The sequence below is a fragment of the Neovison vison genome, chromosome 13 (genome assembly GCF_020171115.1).
Source record: "Neovison vison isolate M4711 chromosome 13, ASM_NN_V1, whole genome shotgun sequence".
Classification (NCBI taxonomy): domain Eukaryota; kingdom Metazoa; phylum Chordata; class Mammalia; order Carnivora; family Mustelidae; genus Neogale; species Neogale vison.
The window spans coordinates 123,806,991-123,819,444 of NC_058103.1; the positions used below are offsets into that span (position 1 = coordinate 123,806,991).

General features: G+C 46.1%; 1 protein-coding gene across 1 annotated transcript; it reads right to left on the reverse strand.

Moving 5' to 3' along the window:
* Positions 1-6,092: 6,092 nt before the first annotated feature.
* Positions 6,093-10,251, reverse strand: MAGEL2 (MAGE family member L2). The gene has a single exon (XM_044230014.1). It carries the CDS (start codon positions 10,111-10,113, stop codon positions 6,553-6,555), a length of 3,561 nt encoding a protein of 1,186 aa, XP_044085949.1. The 5' UTR covers positions 10,114-10,251; the 3' UTR covers positions 6,093-6,552.
* Between the last annotated feature and the right edge of the window lie 2,203 nt (positions 10,252-12,454).

Here is a 12,454-nt window from a genome sequence, read left to right on the forward strand (position 1 = left end):
GGTTTCACTAGACAATTCTACCAAATATTAAAAAAATAATTAACACCAATTTACACAATCACTTCCAGAATGTGGAATTGGAAGGAACATTTTATGTAATCAGTAATACCTGATACCAAAATAAGACAGAGTACCAACCCCCCCAAAAAAGGCAACAAGAATAAGGGAAAAATAGATAACACATCCTTCATGAATATGGGTTTAAAAAATTTAACAAAACATTAGTATATAGAATTCATTTTATATACACACACACACACACACATATATATAATGAAAAAAGTGAGATTATTTCAGGGATATACGGCTGCTTCAAAATTTTATAAATGAACAGAAGAGAACTTCTTCATCTTGGGAAAGGGCGTCAGATAACACACAAATGACATTTTGGCTCAGGCTATGATCCTGGGGTTCTGGGATCAAGTCCCACATCAGGCTCCTTGCTCAGCAGGGAACTTGCTTCTCCCTCTCCGTCCTTCTCCCCCTGCTGTGTTGTCCCACTTTCCCTCTCTCTCTGTCAAATAAACAAATAAAATCTTTTTTAAAAAGAATGAAATGCTTAGGTATAAATCTAAAAAAACATATGTAGGACTTATATACTGAAAAATACAAAATGCTGATGAAAGCCATCAAAGTTAATCCAACTAAATGGAGAGATATACTGTGCTTATGGATTGGAAGACTCAATGGCTTGATCTATAAAAGAAAAAGAATCAAATGGGGCTTCATCAAAATTTAAATGTTTTTCTGTGTAAAGACCTTGTGCTGCTCTGATAATAGACAGCCAAACTGCAGACTGGAAGGAAATACTTGGAAACAACATATCTAATAAAGGACTCAAATCTAGATTATGTAACTAACTCTCAAAACTCAGTAATAATAAAAAAAAAGTTCATTTAGAAAATGGGCAAAGGAGCTGAAAAAGCATTTCATTAAAGAAGGCATACAGTTAACAAATAAGAACAGGGAAAGAACTCAACTCCTCTCACCGTCATAGAAACTCAAATTAAGAGCACAGTGAGGTAACAGTGCATACCTATTAGGATCTCTAAATTTATTCTAACAGCGACGACACCAATTGTTGGTGAGGATGCAGAGAAACTGGATCTTTCATGCATTGCTAGTGAATGTAAAACGGCACAGCCATTCTGGAAAATAGTTTGGTAGTTTCATTCAAAGTGTAAATGCAATTGCCATTCAACCCAGCAATGACCCCCATGATCCTGGATAAATGAAAATTTATGTCCATGCAAGCCTGTCCATGAATGTTCATAGCAATTTTGGACTAGCTCAAAACTGGAAACAACCAAAATGCCCTTCATAGATAAATATTTTATCAGCCTTAAAAAGGAATGAACTATTGATGCATGTAACAACTTGGATTTGTATCAGTCACATTATAGTGAGTGAAAAATGCCAGTTTCAAAGGTATGATTAAGTTTATATAAGATTACCAAACTGAAAAAATTATGGAGCTACAAAAGAGAGTAGTGATGGCCAGGGTGTAGGCATGTTTAGGGATGCAAATGACCATAAAGCAACAGCATGTGAGAAATCTTTGTGGTTGAAAAATAGATCTGTATGTTCATTACAGTGATGTTTATCGGATCTACATTTATGATAAAATGTCACTGAACTACACATACACATGGTACCAATGTAAATGTACCTGGTATTGCACTACAATTCAGTAGTATTTAGCTGGTTAAAGTACATTAGCCCTGTATAATATTTGCAACTTCCTGTGAAGCTATTACTTCAAAACAAGATGTTTGTTAAGGATGTCTTGCAGAAGCCACAAAACCAACACTCAAACTCCACAGCTTTGTAGACCCAGCTAGCTCTACTTCAGGGAAATATTAAAAACTACAATAGAGTATGCTCCATGCAGTCTATAAGGTCTAGGAGATACTTCTGTGGTTATTGCTGATTAATCAGAGAACACTGATCCCTCTTTTTGCCATGGTTCTTAAGCTGAACGCACTTTGAACAAGTGACAGTGTAGAAAACCAGTCTTACTGGCAGATGGATTGGCGACTTTCAGAGCAAAGGCATTGGCACTAAGGGCATTTCACTGAGACCACTAGTGACCACTTTCTGCAGTGCCTGAAGCAAAATAGAAGGAAGCTGGTAATGAAGAAAGCTCCCCATGGATTTTGTCTCTTAAACTCGAATGGGCAAGTAAAACTTGAAGAATCTAAAAGGATTAAGAGTCTGGACCAAAAGGCTCATAGTGTTATAAGCCTCTTCATGGCATTCACAAAAGAACCTTCTGGAAGATTTTGGAAGAAATAAATTTCTCGCACTCAGGAAAATGAGACTTGAGTTTGAAAGGTGGATCCACTTTAGGTTTCATTTCCTAGACAGCCTATTCAGAGAAGGCAGGCCTGTTACCCTCACCATGTATTTCCTGTGTCCATCTGAATTTCTGGGTTGGGGACCAAGGTAAGCAGGAAGGGTCTGTGATCTAAATGTCAGGGTCTTCTGCTTTAGGACCCATTTTTGCTGACCCAGGTGGGTTTTCAATACAGAATTCAAGGAGTTCCTCAAAACATCCAGCAGAGGGACCCCTGAACTAGTTTGCACATGCTGATTTCTCCTAGTCCACCTCTTCCCTGCTGCTCTTTGACTCTTAGGATGAAGAGTGTGAGAGAAGGAGAGCTGCATCTAATTCCCAGGAAAACTGAGAGCCATCAAATGCTTTAAACCAATTAAAACATTATTATCGGGGCAGCCAATGTATTGAATGGTGTGAGGGGCATTACTCAAGTTAGAGATCGTGCCAAAAGCAGCTTCAAAGTTCAGGCAAGCAACAATGTCCACCAGGATGGAGAGAAGGGAAAACACTGACCATATAAGATGGCAAAACTGCCAATGCAGGATGTCTGACTGTATGAAGGAGATGCCCAGATGTTAGGTTCTGACAACAGACACGGGGATGTCAGAACAGATTCTATATCCTTTCAAGTAATATGTCAGTAAATGAAAAGGTGACAAGAGTTGTGGGTCCAGGGGAGGTCACGGAGGCCCTAGGGAGTGCTCCATCCATCATAGCCACAATGATTAATTCTTGTTTGCTGACATCGTTGCTTTATGAATAGCTTAACAAGCAACTGACCTTTGTTTTTATGGCTATCGGGAGGCATGGCTTAGAGTAAAATTATTCCAAAATTCAGATCATTTTCAAGTAAATACCTGAAGATATCAGCTTGTTTATAATTTAACATCTTACACAGTAGTGCACTCAGTTTGATCATATAGCTTCATGAGAAATGGCTTTTACTGAGATTGTTTTATGGCTTTCTTGAGAGTCTACTAGCACCCACTTCACTTTTATTAACTACAGATTGTTGCGCCACTGGTCCACAGCATGTAATTTTGTACTCGAGCAGACAGTAAGTTGTCCCTTGAGGAAGCCTTTGATCTTGACAGCAGGACACTCAGCAGACACCTTGACGTGTGTCTGGTTGTATGGGGGGAAGGTGTGAGCACACTATAAATCTCCCATTGCAGTTCTTTTGTGCGAAGGAGTCTTTGCCCCTGCTACCGGTTATTTACATTCAGCATATTCCCATATGAGGAATTTCCAGGCAAAATAGTACAGATAGTTTTAAAACCCTTGAAGATGCTATTGGCTAAATTTATTTCAGGGAGACTTATAGTAATTTATACTTTCATCGGTAGTATGTAACAAACGGTGCCCGTTTCATAACAACTCTACTTACACTGGCTCTTCCCTGGGCTTTTATTCTATTTTATGTCCATTTAATGAATGAAAATGGGAATACTGGTCTAATATTTCTGTCTGAAATATAAGTGGGGTGTAACATTTTTCATTGTTAACTGAGACGTGCATGTCTTTTTTTTATTTGATACCTTTTTGCCCATTTATTTATAGGGGTTTTAACACATTTTTTCTCCATTATAACATAAAAAACTGTGTACAACAGTAATCTACATTTTGGAACTTTCAAATAAATGGGTCTTAAATTTGTTTTCACTGCTTCTTTTTTTATTATGTTCAGTTAGCCAACTTATAGGACATTATTACTTTTTGATGTAGTGTTCAACTATTCATTAGTTGCATATAACGCCCAGTGCTCATCATAACATGTGTTCTGTACTTTCATGTATTTCAAGTTTTGTTTTCTTCATTCTGATTTTATAATGTCAACTGTTCTTAACCTTTTCCATTCAATATGTGGCTAATTAGTTTATTTATAGTTAAAAATTCATTGTTATTATAATTTACCTCTCATTAGAATTTAACTCAGATCTTAAGCTCTTGGAATTGGTAAAATAAGGTTATTTGCCTTTATATCAGATGTTAGATAAGTAAGATGGACGTTTATGGCTTTGTTTCACCAAGAGCAACTTGCTCAAGCACCCAGTGAGTAAATAAATGATTTGGAAGAAGCCATAGAAATGATAATAAATGAACTAAACACAAACAAGAAATACTAAATCCATGTGACAGTTTTCTATCCCAGAAAACCCTCTTCTGGGGATAGCTGTCAGCTGGGGCCAGGCTGTTGCTCTTAATGGGCATTAGCTGTAGTCCTCAAAATAAGTTAAGATTGATTTAGGACAGAAGCACAGTACTCGCTGACCCAGGAAGTTTATAAGAAACTCTAACTCTCACTGAATTTCTGGAAAATCTAGCCACTTGGACAACTTGCCAAAGATTCCCTACAGGAAAGCAGGTTATCTCGTGGGACGAGTTGCCCTAGAAAGTTGGGCTGTGCATACGCTGGGAATGGACTCTCCATTATATACCTTCATCTCATAGTATATAGCTTCAGGTTCCTAAGTGTCCATGGATTCCACTCGGAGAAGAATTTCACCTTGTCCTATGACAAGAGAAAAGAAGGGATGTTTGGACTCAGATGCTGGTAAAATTACGGGCAAAATTATGAAGCAAGTAGTAGCCACAGCCCAGGTATTGAGAGTATGACTTTAAGCACTGCAGCAGATGGGATATAGTAGGCAGCTGCCGGAATAACTGTCTGGACCAGGGGTACGCCACTAGGTGGCAGAAGAATTCCACTATGGCTATTTACCTTGTTTCTGGAACTCAATCTTTATCCAGAGAAGAGCGCTTTAGGGTGGGAGTCCTGATCCTTTTAGGGCGGTAGAGGTGGCCTGATCCTGTGCAGAGGAAGATCAGTGCCTGATCCTGGTTCAGAGGAAGAGACTCATGACTTCAGGAAAGTCAGCTTGTATTCACCATTCTGGTGTGTGCATGAGTATCTTTCCCCAAAGCACTCAGGTAGCTTCTGTTGCCTTCCCTCCCACACCAGACCCTGCACACAAAGGTTGACTAAGTTATTTAGCAACCTCACTGTATTAGCTGACTTCCCCTGTATGCTTGGGCTTATGCCCCCACTCCAACCACGAACTTCCCCCTTAGACCTCCATGTCACTGGTTATGTATCTCCCTCCCTTTCCACCACCACCCACAATCCACATTGGAGGCACGTGTTTCCTTTTTCCTTTTATAAGCCTAGATATTTTGCAGGGAACATTTCCATCCTAGTATCAGTGTGTTGATGAAACCCACGTCTCCCTTGCTGCTGGATAACCACCATGGGCCACATAAATCCCCCCGCTGGCCAAATTCATCTACATAGCTAATAAACCTGGATCCTGGTGCTGTGAGAATATGGTCCTTCTTTCCCACGTAGCCTTAAGGAGAAAAGTCTGCTTCAAACTGCAGGTTTACTGATTTGTGCCATTTAATTAATGTACTGGAGCCTTAGATACTCACCTACAAAATGGGAATAATAATGCCTACTTTGAAGGACTATTGTGAGGATTAAATCAGAGGAGATATTCAGCCTCCTCCTGATTCCACGTCACTGACTTGTGAAGTTTTACTCTTGAATTAAGGAAATCTTACATTTCACCATACAACACAATCCCTGCATTGTTAGGACGAATGGAGCACTGTCCTTCCTTAAGACAGGTTCATTACCATGGTTTCTACTATCACTGGTAGTAATCTTGATGTTTTAAGTCTATTCTGAGAACATGGTAAAACTTGGCTCCCATCATCCAGAGTAAAAATGAGAATAAAGACAAACACTTTCATGTTATGCTGAAAGTATATTTATATATATAGATATAGATATTTATTTTCTGCAGACAGCTTTTACTGATGACTCATTTTAATGTTCAAAGAACAGCCTATTTCAATACTACATAATCTGTACCAGAATGAGATGGATAGCTTCTCAATTCATTTCACAAAGCCAGCACAACTCTGATACCAAAACATAACAATTATAACACAAAACAGAGAATCACAGATCTCACTTAAAAATACAGATGCCAAAATACCAAAGAGAACAGTAGCCAATCAAAATCAACACCACATGAAAATGTACAAAGCTTTGGCAGATACTAAGTTGAACCAAATTTAAATCCAAACTTACACACATAGAACTGGAACATAAACACCAGAAACAAAACGCCCCCCCCACCCCACCCCACCCTGTCAGTGGCCTCTGGCCAGGAACCCAAAGGAATGAGATATCTGCGGAAAGTACCACATTAGCGGGGAGGGGAACTGCTGGTGGGGTCACCGGCATTGTCACCGGATCCAGGCTCATCCTCATCCAAATCTTCAGACTCACACTCTGCCAATGCTTCGAAGTACTGCAAAGGCCAGCACCGTGGGTCTCTCTTATGGAGCTTGGCCAAAAACCTCAAAACAAGCATCTTGCTGGTTTCGAGGAATGCTCGGGGCCCCCAGAGGAACTCATATTCTGCTGGCTCAGTATAGGGGATTCGCCTGTACTCTAGGTACTTCTGCCTTACAAACACTTCGGTGATGAGCTTCTTTGTATTTCCGAAGAGAGCATGTGTCTCTCGGACATCCAATCCTAACCTGTACAGAAAACTAAAGATCATGTCCTCCCTGACACAATTGCCTTTCATAAAGATGAGACTCAGGACCACCATCAGGAGGCCTAACTTGGGCCTGTCTAAGTAGGATGCCACTGGTTCACCCTTGTGGTGCCCCAGCTTGTTGATGATAATATAAGAGTGGTTTTCGGGATCAATCTCTTTCAGTTGATAACCGAAAACACACTGTAGCTTATTGTTGGCACGGTTGATGATATCCAAGCACTCATCTTTATATTCACGGATGATGAATTTCACCATCTCTGAGCGCTTGATGGGCACCTTGGCTTGGTCCTTGACCAAGAGGAACTGCACCAATGCATTTGCTCTCTCATCCAAGGGAGACAATGGCTGAGTCTCCAGCTTGGGGTCATTCTGGGTGACACCAAATCCCTGAGAGAGATTGGTGAACTCAGAGATAATCAGGGGCTGAGGGCTACCTGGGCTTTCCCAGAGACCCAGGGCCCTCGAAGTGCTTGGGCCCTCCCAGGCACTCAGAGCCCAAGTTGTGCTGGGCCCTTCCCAGCCACTCAGGATGCGGGAGGTGCTCGGGCCCTCCCAGCCACTCAGGCCACGGGAGGTGCTCGGGCCCTCCCAGTCACCCAGGACCTGGATAGGGTTTTCAACCTCCCAGTCATTCAAGTTCAGATTTTCCCAGGGTCTCGGAGCCTGCCAGTCACGCAGGGCCAGCATATGGCCACTGCTGTCCTCTTCGGTATTCAGATGCTTCTTCTTCCGGGTGGCTTTGCCAGAGCGACGCGGTGGCTCAGCAGAAGTCTTCGAGGCCTCTTGAGTGGTGGCCATTGCCTTCGGGGCAGCTGCCGTAGCCATCAGGATGGTTGGCACTGCCTGCGCTGCTTTCGAAGCATTCACACTGGGCTGTGGAACCCATGGAGCTGCAGGCAGAGCCTCCATGCAGGCAAATGGATCCTGCAGAGCAAGTGGCAGTGACTTCGGGGTCTCAGAGGGGGCAGATGGGCCCTGAAAGGCATTAGAAGAGGCAGGCTGGAACCGGGAGGTAGTTGGAAAGACCCTTGAAGTGGCAGTGAAGGTCTCCGATGTGGCAGGCAAGTTTTTCCAGGCAGTCGGCAGGTGTGCTCGGGCAGCTGACACTGCCTTTGGAGCACAGAACGTGGCAGCAAAGATCATGCGATCCTTCGAAGGGGCCCTCCGTTCCTTTGAAGAGGTCCTCCGTTCCTTTGAAGAGGTCCTGCGTTCTATCGAAGAGGCCCGGGATTCTCCCGATGGAGTCATCAGTGATTTAGCGGAGCCCACGGGAAAATTTGCTGCCGCTATGGGAGCTCCGGGCTGGCCCTGCAAGGCTGTTGGGGAGCCTTGCCAGGAGGGCTGGAGTTGCAAGGTGGGCAGCTCTGCTTGCGGGCCCGAGGGCTGGGCCTGCTGGGTGGGTAGCTGGATTTGGAGGGCCTTTTGGGAGGCCGGGACCCCCTGAAAGGGCTGCTCCAGCTGAACCAGTGGTGGGCCCTGCCTCTGGGCCTCCTGGGTGGGCACAGGCTGCCAGAACTGCCCAGGGGCCTTGGGGGCCTGCCAGGCAAGAGCCTGGGCTTGCTGCACTTCCTGGAATTCCATCGACGTCGGCAGCTCGTGTGGCACTGGGGCTTGGCCTTTGGGGGCCTGCCAGATAATGGGTGGGCAGTGCACAGCTTGCGGGGCCGACAGAGGAGCCGACAGCACAGCCTGAGGTGCCTGCGGGCCAGTGGGAGGCACCGTGGGCACCTGCGTGGCTGGCGGAGCAGTGGGCACCTGCGGCGCTGCCCGCACCTGTGGAGCTGCCCGCACCTGTGGGGTGGGCAGCCTAGCCTGCGGAGCCTGCCGCAGAGGCGGCGGGGGTGGCAGGGCCTGCCAGAGTGGTGGTGGGGTGGCCAGGACCTGTGGGGCAGGCCGGATGGGCGGCGGTGCCTGGCGTATCAGAGGTGGCGCCTGGCGAATCGGGGGCGGGGCCTGGCGCACCGGCGGGGGGCCAGGTCGGATGGGTGGTGGACCCGGGCGGATGGGCGGTGGGCCCTGGCGCACGGGTGGTGGTGCCTGCCAGGTAATGGTCGGAGCCTGCCAGGTGACCTGCGTGGCCTGCCAAGCCAGAGGCGTGGCTTGCCAGCCTTGCGGCTGGGTCTGCCATCCTGGCGAGGTGGCCTGCCAGCCCGGGGGTGTGGCCAGCTGCGCCTGCTGGGCCTGCGGGCCCTGGGGAACCTGCGGAGGAGCCCTTATAACCTGAGACTGGATTTGCAGAATCAGAGGCTGAGCCTGTGGGGCCCAAGAAGCCAGAGGCTGCGCAGGTGGGGCGGCCGGCTGTGCCATCGGGGCTCCTGAAGCTGGAGCCTGGGTGATTGGAGCTCTCGAACCTGGAGGATGAATCATCAGGACGCCGGGACCAGGAGGCTTGGCCATCGGGGCTCCCGGAGGCGGAGGCTGGGTCATCAAGGCTCCTGGGGGCGGAGGCTGGGCCATCGGAGCTCCCGGAGCAGGCGGCTGGACCATCAGGACTCCCGGAGTCAGAGGCTGGGCCATCAGGACTCCCGGAGTCGGAGGCTGGGCCATCGGGGTCCCCGGAGGGGGAGGATGGGCCATTGGTGTCCCCGGAGGGGGAGGGTGAGCCATCGGTGTCCCCGGAGGGGGAGGATGCGCCATCGGTGTCCCCGGAGGGGGAGGATGCACCATTGGGGTCCCCGGAGGGGGAGGATGGGCCATCGGGGTCCCCGGAGGAGGAGGATGGGCCATCGGGGTCCCCGGAGGGGGAGGATGGGCCATCGGGGTCCCCGGGGGTGGAGGATGGGCCATCGGGGCTCCGGGAGCTGAAGGATGCATCATCAGGACTCCCGGAGTCGGAGGCTGGGCCATCGGGGCTCCCGGAGGGGGAGGATGGATCATCAGGACTCCGGGAGTCGGAGGCTTGCCCATCGGGCCTCCCAGAGGGGGAGCCTGGACCATCGGGCCCCCCAGGGCAGGAGGTTGGGCCATCGGAGCCACTGGGGTAGGCGGCTGGCCCTGTGGGGCCTCCCAAGCAGGCTGAGGTGCCTGCCAAGCGGCCAGTGAAGCCTGCAAATCAATCGGAGGTGGATCCCAGGGGACTGGCGGAGCCCGAGAGGAGGCGGGCGGGGCCCGCATCAGAACCGTAGGGCGGCTATAGACCGGAGGCTTAGGGGCCTCGGCCGGGGGACTCGAATCACCCAAATTCTTACTTAGCTGCGACATGTCCCTTTGCTCTGACAGCTGGTGGGCCTTTTCCTCCGACAGCTGCTGGGCCTTTTCCTCCAGAGAGAAGAGAATGCCTACGTGGCTGATCAGAGGATCCCTCCCTGCTGACTGGTGAATAGGAAGTAAGTGCCCTTAGCTCTGCAGCTTTCCGCAGTAAGGAGGAGGGGGGAAGGGGGCTCAATCCCGCCCCTTCCCCGCCCCCGACCACCACAAGTGGATAGTGCATAGGGGCGTCTACCAGAAATCCTGGCTGACACAAGATCCCTTCTCACTCTGTCCAGTCCCCAAATGCAGCCTGGTGAGACTTACCATGGATGAGTTTTCACAGAGGAGTGACAGGAACAGATCTATGTTTTAGAAATCACAGTTCTGCAGTATAGAGTAGGAACAGACCACTGGTTACATGGAAGGCATCCATGAGGGGGGAGATGGTGTGGTCTGAGCTCAGATACAGCAAAATCGGAGTCGGAGAATAAAAGAAGTGAATCTATGTATTTGAGAGATTTAGGAATCATAGCAGGCTACTATTATCATTTAATGTAAAAGGGATGGAGAAGATGTATAAGTCTGCCCTGGGAAAGTGGGGAATTGGTAGTGTGGTTGATTCTCTTAGGGACACAGTGGGAGGCACATGGCAAGAGAGATTTATGAGTATTGACTGGGACATGGACATTTGCAGTCCTTTGGGACTGCCAAAGAGAGATGCTCTCTAGACCGTCTTGTATGATGGTTTGGGATTCAAAAGAAAACTGAACTGAGAGTTAAGGTACTCCTTAACTGTGGGAGTGAATGTGTTTGCAGGAGAAGTGTTAAGAGTGAAACTCCTGAGATATGTCTTGAAGAATACAGACATTTTTAGATACAGGCAGAGAAAAGGGATGGCAAAGACTACAGAGAGAAGGAAAGAAATCATGTAAATTCAGATGCTCCAGGTATCAATGGAAGACAGCATTTTTAGTACCAGGAAAATTTCCTGTGAAGTAGCTGGGATGAAGGAACAAGGTGGGTTTCTTAGTGCTGTTCATCAGTTACAGAGCAGGAAAGAAATCATAAAAATGAAAGCCAAAAATGCACTATAAAAAATAAAATGAGTGAATAAATAGATCTAAGATTAATATATATATAGGGAAAACAGATGAAGAATAAAATGTGAGATTTCAGGGAAATCTTGAGCAAAATCAGTTTAAAAATTATCTATTTATCTATATATATGCAGGTAGGGCAGAAGACATAAAAATGATTGGTTAACACTATACTACTTTATGTTGAAAGGACGTGACAGTCTCACTTCTAGCTGGACAGTTTTCTGGAAATAGTCAAAACACTAAATAATAATGTTTAGAAGAGAGTGTTTTCACCTAGGGCAAGAATCTAGAAAGATACGAGGAAAGATACCACAAGGGGGCAGAAGAGAATGTGAAGGCCATACCCTACTCTTCCTGAGGTACCCTTATCCGATGTTCATCAAATTTGGTAATTTATGAATTCCAGTCAAGACACAAATTCATTCTTAAGGTAATTATTGCTTTAAATAATGAGGAATAATTTCAGAATGAGGTTTCAGTGTTTTATTTTCTGGCAACTGAAGAGGTGAGGAATCAGTTATTATTCCTAGGAACACCTTCCTTTTCAAATACAAACATCTCTTTCCTGGTGGGTATATATATGATATATACCCTATATACCCACAGAACTGCTACTACTGAATGGAGACCACCATGCTTCATGGCTTCCAAGTCCCTCTTGTGCATTAATATTTCATATAGGACTTCTCAATTTGGTAGGGGTTTACAAACATCTTAGAAGGACTTACTCTGGGCATATAACCTTGGTGTTCCTGGATCACCAATCCCGACACATGGCAGTTACTGGCTATGATTGGCTTTGAGAAATTGAGTTTATTTTTCAGCCTATGGCATTTCTACCCTCAATAAGACATACTTGCTTCTCCTCTAATTAAAATGTAGTTTTCTGAGAGATTAAGTTCTTTAACTAACCATTTCTTTTTTAGTATTATGACATATTTAACCTTCAATCCACCATTAGGTGAGTCATCCTACGCAATAAATGGCTACTAGTAGGTCCCAACTGTCCCCAGTGACATTGGGTGGCAATGAATAGCATCGCCACCCAATGTCAACTCCCACTAAGTTCATTATGTAAAAGGAGGCCCGATATATGCCCAAAGGTGATGATACAGAAACAAAAAAGGAAGTATCGGGAATTAAAAAAAATTAGCATCATTCAGGATGGAAAGTAGTCAACTTTTACTTTAGCACCTGTGTGATTCATTGGGAGCATTGTTTAATTTGTAGAGAAAAACTTGGATATAAGCATT